The following is a 12,352-nucleotide window of genomic DNA, read 5'->3' on the forward strand; positions in this document are numbered from 1 at the left end:
GAGAGACAAGCTCGTATTTTTCCATACACAAGGAATGGAGAAAGATCTTCTTTCTTTCTGTTCTCCTTAATGTATGGGTAGACCTCCTTCAAGCGATTCTCCCAGGAGACATGGAGCTTAAGGTCTTCTCATGTTGGGCCTAGAGACGAAGAATCCCATCCGTACGACAACTGTAGTCATGTTAAGGTCTCCCTGTCTACTGCCGTGTCTAGACACAGAGATAGCTAGCCACACTTTGAGACTTCGTGTCTACTTTTGACACCGTAGGATGACCGTCCCGAAGAAGATGCGATAGAAAAGAAGATATATCTATCTCCTTCTTTATGATACTATCTTACACTCTTCGTCCATAGCTTCTTCTTAGGAGCTTTGGCTCACCTAACAGTTGGTATCCTCTGTCTACATGTGGGATATCTTATCATAGACATACACAAGTTTCTCTCTCTTCGATGCTAGTCTCTGTAGATTCTAAAAGATATTTTAAACATAGTAGCACACACTCACTGATCGAGACGTCCGATATACACATTCTCTTCACTGGGAATATCTGTCTCTCTCTCTCTAGATATATATATATATATACAGACACTCTATGTAGGATATCTCTGCTTGCTCAAGTCCTGCACATACATGTACACATACAAATTGCATGCAGGTATAGAAGAGAGGATGGCATATCAGCGGCCTTCTACGACTTTAAGGTCCTTTTCTACTGGCGGGGTATGGAAACGAGGTACAGGCACGTCAGAATGGAGTCAAAAGGGATAAGAATGCTGAACCCGTAGAGAAGATGGACGTCTTGACAGTCAGAACAACACCAAGGCGTCACAAAAGACAGTGAGGAAACTCTTCTCTCCCTCCTTCGTTTCTCATCCTTCTCTCAAGTGTACATACACCCCAGAGAGACAAAGAAATAGAACATTCACCTAGTTTTTTCCTTCTGTTCTTCTTCAACTGCCAGACGGAGGTGGACCTGTCTCCTTTTGATCTTTTTCTTCTTCATGGAAAAGGAAGCTCTTGAACCAGCAAGAGGTTTCTCTTCTTTTCTTTTCTTTTCTAACTTTTCATCTTTCACTCTTTCATTAAATACAAGTCTTTCCTTCCTGAGACATCCTCATCTGGCATAGCCAGTCCCACAGCTCGAGCAGCCGCATGCAAGCGAGAGATCTTTTTATCCTTCGTTCCTTTTCTTCTCTTTTCTTCATGAGGCTCTACCTCGCCTTCCAAGGCATTTTCTTCTTCGTCACATGCACTTCCAACTCTATACCGGCGAAGAAGCTCTTCTGCGGCATCTCGAGACTTAATGTAATTCGATAGAAGATGGAGCTTTTCTGGTCGATAGGCACAAGGAGAAGGCGTTGCTGAAAGTTTCCTTAGATCCTCTATCCAGGCTGTATAGACACCTTCTATCTGAGAAGAAGAAGAAGAAGACTGAGAAGAAGAAGAAGGAAAGACGTTTAGTTTGAGCCAATGAAGAAGTGTATTGGCAGCATCACGAGCTTCTTCTTCTGCTTCTTTACTCGATAAGAAAGGAGAGGACGGTGACGAAGAAACAAGAGGAGAAGAAGAAGAAGAAGAAGGAGAAGAAGAAGAAGATTTGTGAGGATCTGCCTTACTAGAGAGACATCTCCTAGGCAATATGGAGAAAGACGAAGACGAAAATGGAGAGAAGAGAGGAGTAGTGGAAGCAGAAGAAAACCTTTTTAGAGGAGAGTGACGCTGAGGAAGAGAAGAAGAAGAAAGAGGAGAAGGAAAACGACAAGAAGCAGTCGAAGAAGAAGATCTACTTTGAGGGAAAGGAGATGCGATACCTAAAGGAGGCGATGGAAGAGAAGGAGAACTTCTTCTTTCTCTAGAGGAAAGAAAAGTTGGACGCAAAGAGAAAGAAGGAAGGAAAGATTTAGAGACACAAGTCGACGTAGAAGAAGAAGAAGAAATGTCTACACGGGTTGAGAGAGGTAAAATATGTTTCTTCTCTCTCTTTGTGACTCCTAAGAAGGAGGAGAGAGGCCTCCTGAGCTGACGAGAGAGGATTTCTCTCTCTTTCTCTCCATTTAGTCGTCTTCTCGAGAAGAGAGAGAAAGAAGAAGACCTTTCCTGCAAGGAGCGAAATCCTTCGCATCCTTCGTTGCAGATGACGACCATCTCGGACCTACGGAGAAGCGACATAGCGATTAGAAAATTCTACGCAGCTGGCAGGAAGGGAAGAAAGAAAGAAGAGAAAGTTAGAGCTATCCTTACTTCTATATGAGAGAGAAGAGATCCCTGCAGTCTGCCGAGAAATAAGTGCTGCTAAGCTTTCTTGAACCAAGCAGAGAGAGAGAATCTCTTCTCGACTCAGGAGAAACCGCCTGTCCCGAGAAAAGGAACAAAAGAATTAGTTCAGCGCATGGAACGGAAATCTTTCGTTCGTGGCTTTCCTCCTGAGGTAGAGAAAGAAGAAAAAAGAAACAAACTCTCCGGAAAACGGAGAGCGGAAAGGACAGAAAACCTCTCTCCTCATTTTCCCCAGCATGCATGCATGCATGCACTCGACTTGTCATCATTTGTCGTTTTTCCCGCATGCATTGGACGCGAGAAGCCAAAGAAGAAGAAGCAAACACTCCTAGTGTCCTCTGACAGAACGATCTCCGGAAGAAAAAACCTCTCTATACAAGAAGTCTTCCTAGAGTTCGTAATGAGAGAGAAGAAAAGAAGACTTTCTCTAAAAGCATGTGCATGCATGCCTCTCTACTGTCAAGACCTTTTTGCCGTGCCAGTGAAGACAACTTCTCAACTCCATTCTGACGAAAGCGAAAAGGCAAAAAGAACAAGTTAATAAGACAGAGAGAGAGGTGTAGACAAACCCAACGAACGATCATCTCTCTCCTTTTCTCGTCTTTTTTACTCTCCCCGTACTTTCCGAGTTCTACGTCAAAGTCTTTTCACAAAGGAGCGCTCGGGTGTGTCTATCCCCCTTCAACTCTCCGGGAGGACTCGAGAAGCCGCCCGGCTAACCACTGGCTAGCTAGCTAGCTGCAAGACAAGCACACGTATGTACAGATTTGTGGAATGAAAGAGAGAGAAGGAGTTTCTTTCAGAATTGCGTATGTCTTTCTGCCTGTCTAGCTGGAAGTATAAAGAGAGATGATTAAGTCGATAAAACAGTCTGTCTATGAAAGGCACAGAGTAGGTCCTCCTTCCTATGCATAGATAGACAGATAGATACAGGAATAACTAGATGCGCTCGAGAAGAAGACGAAATCTGTCGTGAAAGAGGAGCAGGAAATTGAGACCTCTCTCCTCTTCTTTTCACGTAGAAAAGACACTTACCTTCTTACTCTCTCTGCTTGTGTGGCCTGTCTGTCCCTCTATGTCTACTCTTCTTATGGGTTATTTCTCAACGTTAAAACTTCAGGATCTTCTTCTCTTTTAGTACGCGCATCCGTCCATACGTCTCTAGTGATCTTCCTTTTCATCTATCATTTTTCTTCATTCTCTGCCTCTTCTTCTCCGTATGTAAAGCGGCAAGAGGACACATAGAAGGAGTAGGAGCATTCTATCACCGTGCTAGGTCTGTAGTCCGTCGAGGCTCCTCTTCCTTTCTCTCCTTCCGTTTTTCATCTTGTCCTTACTACTACTAGTAGTAGTACTCCCATTAGGAGTGGTAGTGATAGTTGTATTGTCTTCTTCTTCTTCTCTTCACGAAGAATCTTGGTATAACTCGGTTCGTGAGCTATCCTATGCACGAGATATACATACACACAGCCATATATATATATATATGCATACATATATATATACATATAGTACGAGTACTAGTACTACTACTGCTGCTGCTCTTACACTTTAGACAAGTACTACTACTACTACTGTGCTATGATATAGGTATAGACAGACTTATAGAGATAGATATAGATACAGGAGAACAGTAGTGGTAGTATTAGTGACTAAGATGATGTGCTCTGTAGGCTGTAGCCTCATACGAAGAGATAGGAGTTGAGAAAGAACGACTGTCTTCTACTACTGCTACTCCTGTTTATACTAAGGTAGGCCTACTACTACTACGACTCCTGTTCGCCCTATCAGTAATAGTAATCTTAGTAGTAGGAGTAGTAATAGTACGATTAGTCTTAGGTGTAAGGCATGTCCGCATATATATGTATATATATATATATATATATTTGTATAAGGGGTGTGGTTTGCACGAGGCTTCGTAGTAGTAGTATTAGTATTAGGAAGAGTAGAGTTGAAGGGTGTTGTTCTTTCTTTCTTCTTGCTTCTTTTCCTGCCTTCGCCAACTCTCTTCTCTTCTGAGTCTGGATCTGTCTTTTCTCTATCTCTTGGAATGACATAGGTTTATCTTACTTTTCTTTCTCTTCTTTTTCCGACTGCTGTATCGATCACACGTGTCGAATGTATACAAGGAAAGAAGAATGACGACAATAGTACGAAGCGCATGTGAAGACGAGCGTGTGTATATCTCTATGTATATTTTATGTATAGACGTCTAGCTACGTATGAAGATTGACTACGTACGATGACCGTCAGTCAGTATGCAGATTCATATGCTACATAGACATATGTATGTCTCTATGTATATGTGTATAGATATATATGCATATGTGTGCATGCATGTAATACCTTGAGGGGTTATACTTTCCTTTGGAAGATATAGAGCTAAGTAAGTAGAATTGTCTTTTTATCTTTCTCTTCTTTTTGCTTCTGATGAAGAGAATGATGAGGAGACACAAGTAAAAAAGAAACTGAGGAAGAAAAGAAAGATACTTGATTGATGAATACATGAGAGATGGTAGATTAACGATAGATAGGTAGATAGATAGACAAAAGTCAGATAGATGGATAGATAGTCTGATCTCTCATGACTAGTCAGTTCTGGTCTACTTTCTCTTCCTGGTGTATCTACACCTATGAAGCACACTTGGAATCCTTGAGAAGAAAGAAAGACAGGCCAGAGGAGAACGTCGATTAAAGACATTTCTAAGGATGGAGGAGAGAGATAAAAAAGAGAGAGAGGCAGTTCGGTTGAAAGAGGCGTAACCTCCTCCTCCTTCTTCTTCTTCTTTTTCTTTTTCTTTACATGGACAAAAAGGAGAATCTCCACACACAGATGAAGATGGAATCTCGTCAGAGAAACTTCTTCTTCCCTACTACACGACAGACTAAAAGCTCCTATTCTCTTTCTTTCTTCTCTCTCTCTCTCTCCGGCATCTTTCCTGTCTGAATAATGTCTTTCCTTTCCTATCTTCTTTCTCTTCCTTATCATATCCCCTCTCCTCGTTTACATGTGAGAATATCTCTTTCTTCCGGTTCATGCGCATCTTCGTGTCCTTGGATCTTTTCTTTCGCGAGTTCTCTTCTTTTCTGATTGACGAGAGATGTAAAGGAGCATGTGAGAAATCTATCCTTCTCCGTAACATGAGACAGAGGACATGAGTTTTGGAGATGTAGAGAAGTAAAGCTCTTCTCTTCTTCTTCTTCCTTCTCTTCATTCTCTTGATCTTTCTCTTGAATCCTTCTTCTTCCTTGCTCTTTGCGGCCGTTGATCTTCTTCTGAAGATGAAGAGTAAACGCAGCCCAGTCCAATAGACTCCACGCATCAACTTTCCTCTTAATTTCTATGCATGCTCTCGAAGGTAGACGCCTCACTACTAGACCTTTTCGATCCAGTCTATCTTCTTGATCTGTCACTCTTAGTTGTTCTCCTTCGCTTTCTCTTCTTCTCCTCATCGCATTCGTTACTGTCCCTTCTTCCACCTCTTCTTCTCTGTCTTGCCTTTCCCGGTTAACGTTGTGGATCGGTAGAATATCTTCTTCTTCTTCTTGTTTGAAAGGAAGAGAAAAAGAAAGAGATGACGGAGAGAAGAACGAAGAAGAGAGAGACTGTGTCTCTCGTCTTTCTTCGCCTCTTTCGATTAGACGGTTTCTAGAGAGATGAAGGGCATTAAAATACAAAGGCATTTCCCAGGAGGGTAGGGACGAAGAAGAAGAAGAAGAAAAGGAAGAAGAAGAAGAAAGAGAAGGAGGAGGAGAAGAAGAAGGACAAGCGGACGAAGAAGAAGAAGATATATGACATCTTGAGAATGAGGACGATAAAGAAGAAGAAGATGGAGATGGAGATTGACGAGGAGGAGGAGGAGGAGAAGGAAGAACATTACAACTTTGAGAGATGCGGGGAGAAGAAGAGAAGGGCCTTGTGTTTGTCTCTGCTTTTCTGCGTTCAAGAGAAGTTTGCGAGACTAGTGAAGATAAATCATACACACTCCTGAAAAGCCCCACACACACTACTACTAAAGGTCATGATCTACAAGAAAAAGAAAAAGAAAAGGGGTGAAGAGAACTTCATGAAAGACGAAAGAAAAGGAGAGTTCTTCTCTTGGGAATTTGAAAGAAAGAAAGAAAGAGAGAAAGAAAGATGATCCGGTTTCTCTTTCTCTTCATCTCCTTCTGCGTCAGGTGTCCGTCCTACTTTCTAAAAGAAGCTGCTGCATCGACGACTTTGATAGACTGACGTATACATACAAGTATACATCTATATGATGTATAGATGTAAATATGTGTCTATGCATAGGTATATAGGGAAGTGTGTATAGTATAGAGGGAGTCAGTAGATCCTACGTTTACTTCGCAGCAAGAGGTCTCTACTAAGCTGTAGGACCACACGCACATAACAACTATAAAATAAAAAGCACGACGGCTTCTTTCTGTGCAATAGTTCAGGTGTATATACACTCGGTGCCTTCATACGTGATACATAACACCCCCTATGACAAGAAAGAAAAGAATTACACGGAGAAGAAGAAGAAGAGCAATCTCTTCATGAATCCTGGATAGCATAAACAGATCAACGAGATAAGAGGAGCGAGGTGCACAAGAGCATACATCTTCAGGTGTATATACAGTCTGGGGAGTCGTTCATTGCCTGTCTTTCTCTCCTTGAACGAACTGTCCTAGTATACGTGTATCTCTATATATCAGTGTATGCAGCTATATACCTATATCTGTACATCTATAGACCTATTTATATCTGTATCGTCCTATCAACATATACATACATATAGGTTCTCCTAGCTATGAAAGTATGTACTTCCCTGTCTGTGGTATCGTTATTTATTTATCCACCTCTGTCGTTGTTTGCATGCTGTGTGTTTTATTCTTAGGTAGGTAAGGTGACTAAGAAGAATGACAACGACTTGAGAGACTTCTTCTTCTTCTTTAGGTGCCTTGTAAGAGCTTGCTTCTCGCTCATCTTCACGTTCTTCCTCTATTCTCTCGAGGGTCATAGTGACTCAAAAAAGAGAAGTTCACACTAGTAAACACATACACCCTTCAAACCTGTTTCTCTCAGGTGTATGTACACCCCAGTCTTCCGCTGTACCTTACCAATCGGATAACACTAGGGCATTGTTTGGCATAGCATCCCTCCCTCTCGGTTCTTCGTTTTCTTCCTCTTCTTCTCTTCTTCTTTCCTCATGCCATCTCTCTCTTAGCTCTACATCTCTTCTCCTTCTCCACCTGTCTCTCTCACGTTCCTCACGATCTCCTTGTCCTGTCTCTCTTGAAGCAACCAATGAAAAAGGAGAAGAAAAAGAAGAGAAAAAAGAAGAAGAAGAAGAAAGAGATCTCCCTTGATTTGAAGGGCCATCTTCACTAGATAGAGAGACCGATCTATCGAGTGCATGCACCGCATGCAAATCTCCTGTCTCTTCATGTCTCTGACCGTGTATACTCGAAGTGAAGCGTGATAGAAGCAGCCTCTGCCTTACTGAAGAATCTCCAAGAAAAGAATGAGAAAGAGACCTCTCGCTTGCTCCTGATGTGTCGTTGACATAGCCTCTTCTTAGAGGATTGCTCAGAGATAAAGAAGGAAAGGTAGAAGATGGAGAAGTCGGAGGAGAAGAGGTAGAAGAGGGAGGAGGAGGAGAAGAAGACGAAGAAGAAGAGGGAGGAGAAGTAGAAGAGGGGAAGGGAGGAGGAGGAGGAGAAGACGAAGAAGAAGAAGAGGGAGGAGAAGAAGAAGAAGAGCGAGACGACTTCCATATGCCTAGGAGATTATCTTCGATGATGTCCGCAAAATACACACTCGAGGAGACCTTGTACACAGATCTGAGCTCGACGTGCAGGCCTACCGAAAAAGAAGAAGAAGAAGAAGGAGAAAAGGAAGACGAAGAAGAAGACAAGGAATGAGAAGCAGAAGAAGAAGAAGCTGCAGGAGAGTCACAAGGAAAGGGTGTTGAAGGTGAGGAAGAAAGCGGAAAAGAAGAAGAAGAAGAACGAAGAGGAGAGGAAGAAGAAGAAGAAGGAGAGGTGATAGCATCTTTCTTCGTATGTTTCGAGGTGTGCATCGAACTTCTTAAGGCTAGGGCTTGTCGTGTCTCTACTTTCCAAATCTCTTGGCCTTTCTGACCCCCTCTTATCTCACGCAGTCTCTCCATGCAAACCAAATCTTCTTCTTTCGTCATTTCCTTCTCTCTCCCTTCATCTTCTTGTTCTTCCTGATCGAAATGGTAATTTGAAGAGAGTTGTCCTTTCTCCTTCTTATCGAGATTCACTGGAAATGCCTCGACTGCATGACGAGGAAGTGAAGAAGGCTGAAGAGAATGTGTAGACAGTCTTGACGGAGAAAGATGAAGAATAGAAGGTAAAGGTAAAAGGCGAGAATAGAAAGGTTGTCCAAGATAACGAAGAAAGAAAGGAAAATAAACAAGAGGAGGAGGAGAAGAAGAGAATGTTTGAGAAAGGAGAGAGAGACACTTTGGTGATGGACAGCAGGAGGAGGAAGAAGAAGAAGGAGATAAATGAAGATGAAAATGTGAAGACGAAAACAAGCCGGCAAGCAGAGAAAGAGAAGAGAAATGCATGTCTCTTTTTTCTTCTCCTTCTTGTCCTCGCCGTGAGAGAATATTTTTTCTTCTTCTTTTGATCGCTTCTTTCTCTCCAAGAGGTAGAGGAGGAAAAGAAGAAGAACAAAGCAGGTGAGAAGAAAAGAAAGACAGCAGGAGATCTTCCCATGGAAGGTGGAAAGGTTCGAAAGAAGAAGAAGAAGAGGGAGAGACGAAAGGAGCTAGCATGAGAAGAGAAGAAGAAGAAGAAGAAGACTGCTTAGATGGGTGTTCTTCTTCTGAGAGAGATCTATGCGCAGATGACTCATGGAGGGAGTCCTTCTCATGACGATAGCGAACACTCTTTCTTCTTCTTTTCGTTTTCTTCTTCTCTTCTGGCATTTGGCCTAATCTGATGAGAAGGCTATCTCTCCGTTCTTCTTCTTCTTTCACCTCCTTCTTCCTCTTTTCTTCTTCCGCTCCTCCTTTTTGCATATTTGTCCCTTCCTTTCCTTTTTCTTCCTCACCATTGACGTCCTTCTCTAAGAGTTGTGAGTCTCTTTTCTTATCATTCATTGTCATCCTCATCTTCTTCTTCTTGTTGTTCTTCTCTTCCTCTTTCTTTCTATCTCCGAACTTCTCCCTCTCTTGCATCTGGCATAAAGGACATTTCCCTCTTTCTTTCTCTTCGCCTTCCTTCTCTCCTTCTTCTCCTTCTTTCTCTCTCTCTTCTGTTTCCTTACGTGTGCAACTCGAGCCGAACTCATGCAGACAGACAGAAGATGGAGGAGGAGGAGAAGAAGAAGAAGAAGAGGGAGGGAAAGCAGACAATGAAGAGAAGGGCGACATGCGGAGTCTAGATTCGTGTTGAGAGGAGCTAAAGAAGTGTCTAGCACACTCCAGAGATAAGCCTCGCGCTGCTTCTGGTAGTACTGGTAAAGATGCATGAAAAGTCCCTGATACAACAGAGGAAGAAGAACAAGAAGAAGAATCAAAAGAAGAAGAAGAAGAGAAAGAGCGAAGAGTCGAAGACGTAGAAGCATAGCAAGAAGGAGGGGAGGCGTATGAAAGCTTCCAAATTTTCATGAGTCCGTAAAAGCTCTCTTCCTCTTCTTTCTCTTCTGTTCTTTCTCCTTCTTCTTCTTCGCTCTCACCTGCTTCTTTTTCTTCTGTCTCTTCTTCTTCTCCTTCGGTTTTTCTTTCTTGGTGGGAATGAAGAGGACGAGGCGATTCTTCCTCTTTATCTCTATCTCTCATTGGATTGCCTTCTCTCTTTGCTCTGCTTTCTTCACGCGACCTCGCAGAAAGAGGATCTGCAAAGAGCGAAGAGCAAGAAAGACCTCTATAGATATCTTCTTCTGCACATGGAGAAGAACGGCATTCTTCTTCTTCTTCGGTCTTCTTCTTCTTTGTGTCTTTCTTTCTCCTTGTTCTTCTTCTTCTTTCATAGCCCGGGGGAGAGAACGCCATATCGGCATTCGTTTCGCTGCTCTTTCTCGATGTATCAGATCTTTCATCTCGATCATAGGTGTCTTCTTCTCTATGAAGAAGAGAAAGAAGAGAAGACCTTTCTCTCGATCTTTCTACTTTCTCTCGTCTGCTTCTTGTTCTTCTTCGATCGAAAGATGATTGAGAGAGGTGTCTCTGAGAGAGATGAGCTGCATGCAGATTTCTATGGCTTTTCTGGGGTTCGATACGTGAACAAGAGAAAGACAACGAAGAAGATGGAGATCGAGAAGAGAGAGAATTCTTAGCAAGAGATAAAGGGAAGAGAGTCGGAGAAGGAGAAGGGACAGAGAAGGAAGAAGAAGAAGAGGAGGATGAAGCTTCAAAGGGAAGATCACAAGGCAGGAGAGAGGGAGAAGATGAAGAGGAAGATAGAGGAAATCTCGAAGGATAGAGAAGGCTACTCACGGAAGAAGAAGAAGAAGTTGATCTGGAGGGAAGAGATTCTTGTGGAAGAAGAAGATGATGATGAGGGGTGTAATTGGGAGGTGCCCTTCGGTAGTATTGGATCGTCACTAGATATTCTGAAGAAAGACTTAAGCGATAGACACCTCGGACTATATTCGCATCGAGCATGCAGTCATCCGCTAGATCAACTATAAACACACGCCTAAAGCAGAAGAAAAAGAAAAGAAGGAGAAGACGAAGAAGAGGAATGAAAAGAAGAAAAGAAGGACAAGGCAGGCAGAAAAGAAAGAAAGAAAGAAAGGATTTCTTTTCTTTCATTGAGAGTTCTCCGGCAAGATCAACATGCATTCTTCGTGTTCCTTGATAGACCTGAGGTATCTTGGCAGGAGAGAAGATAGGGATGAGAGTGTAGAGGGAAAACGTCAAGTCTATTCTTTCCTCTTCTGCCTCTTCTACCTGTCTTTCTCTCTCTTTCTTTCTCTCTCTCTCTTTCAGAATCTGTTCGTATTCTCTATATCTGATCCTATCTAACCTGCACACGTGGCACCCTGATCATAGCCTTGATAAAGGACGTCGAGATATCTCCAAGACAATCTTTTCTTCTTTCTTCTCTCTATTCTCTTCTTCTCAAGCAACATGGCGTGGACAGAGAGAAGAAGAAGAAGAAAGAGAGAGAGAGAGAGAGAAGAAGAATCGGATCATAGAGGAGCCGTGCAGAATCTTAGAGAAGGAATGAAAAAGAGACGTAAATAGAAACGTTAGATTCTTATCTATCTCCAACTCCTGCTGGCTAGGGAGACATGGTAGTACTTCTTGGCTACTAGAGATGTTATGTCCGTCAAGATCATCTTCTTCATGCAAAACGTAAAGTCTAGAAGATCCAGGCAGGTGTATGTGCACTACTCACACAGATCAGGCTCTTTCACCCATAAGCTGCCATGCTCCTATCGACATCACGGTATACCTACGACTCTCCATATATATATATATATACAGATATATGTCTATACGTGTAGACAGGAAGTTTCTCTGTATGTATATATAGATATCTATATCCATATATAGTATCTATGTATGCATTTGTTACGTGTTGACGTACTTGAAGCCTAGAGAAGAATCGAAAAAGTAAATTTTCGCATCGCTTGCAAGAGCTGCAAGAAGATATTCACTTTTCTTATATCTATGGTGTGCTTGTCGCACACGTAAAAGAACGGGCAATGAAGAAGACGCTGTATCATTTAGACTCCTTAGATCTCTGCTTCTTCTTCTCTCTGCTTCATCTTCTTCATTATGAGAGTAGTCCGTCACCTCTCTCTCGTCCTGGGTAAGACCATGCTCTTCTTCTTCTTCCTTCTTCTTCTTGTTCTCTTCTCCTTGAAAGACATCGAGTGTATTCTCAAGACGTCCTATAGAGGGAAGTCAGGGGACATACACCTATGTAATACATAGTCACACATGTTTACACATAGCCATACATATGCATAGTCATATTTGATACATATTCATGCATGTGTATTCCTATTCACACATACATAGACACGTACCTCTACACAACGTGTGGCTACCTGTCTATCCACCTAGAGAGACAGGAACGAGACATGGTAAAGATAGATAGA

At 42.4% G+C, this 12,352-nt stretch overlaps 3 protein-coding genes across 3 annotated transcripts; all 3 read right to left on the bottom strand.

The window, feature by feature from the left end:
- Window positions 1–665: 665 nt before the first annotated feature.
- Window positions 666–2,657, bottom strand: CSUI_008895 (uncharacterized protein). The gene has a single exon (XM_068069014.1). It carries the CDS (start codon window positions 2,167–2,169, stop codon window positions 1,072–1,074), a length of 1,098 nt encoding a protein of 365 aa, XP_067919008.1. The 5' UTR covers window positions 2,170–2,657; the 3' UTR covers window positions 666–1,071.
- A 2,134-nt stretch (window positions 2,658–4,791) lies between these two features.
- On the bottom strand, window positions 4,792–5,445 carry CSUI_008896 (uncharacterized protein). The gene has a single exon (XM_068069015.1). It carries the CDS (start codon window positions 5,418–5,420, stop codon window positions 5,163–5,165), a length of 258 nt encoding a protein of 85 aa, XP_067919009.1. The 5' UTR covers window positions 5,421–5,445; the 3' UTR covers window positions 4,792–5,162.
- Window positions 5,446–7,752: 2,307 nt separating this feature from the next.
- On the bottom strand, window positions 7,753–8,323 carry CSUI_008897 (uncharacterized protein; the record flags this gene model as incomplete). The annotated part of the gene is made up of 1 exon (XM_068069016.1): window positions 7,753–8,323. A coding segment is annotated over one exon (567 nt), but the record flags the coding sequence as incomplete, so codon positions are not given.
- Between the last annotated feature and the right edge of the window lie 4,029 nt (window positions 8,324–12,352).

The sequence above is a fragment of the Cystoisospora suis genome (assembly GCF_002600585.1).
Source record: "Cystoisospora suis strain Wien I chromosome Unknown contig_5140, whole genome shotgun sequence".
NCBI classification, from domain to species: domain Eukaryota; phylum Apicomplexa; class Conoidasida; order Eucoccidiorida; family Sarcocystidae; genus Cystoisospora; species Cystoisospora suis.

Excerpts from the sequence above, each read along its gene's own strand:
- CSUI_008895 (XM_068069014.1), bottom strand. The coding sequence starts at position 2,169 with ATGTCGCTTCTCCGTAGGTCCGAGATGGTCGTCATCTGCAACGAAGGA.
- CSUI_008896 (XM_068069015.1), bottom strand. The coding sequence starts at position 5,420 with ATGTTACGGAGAAGGATAGATTTCTCACATGCTCCTTTACATCTCTCG.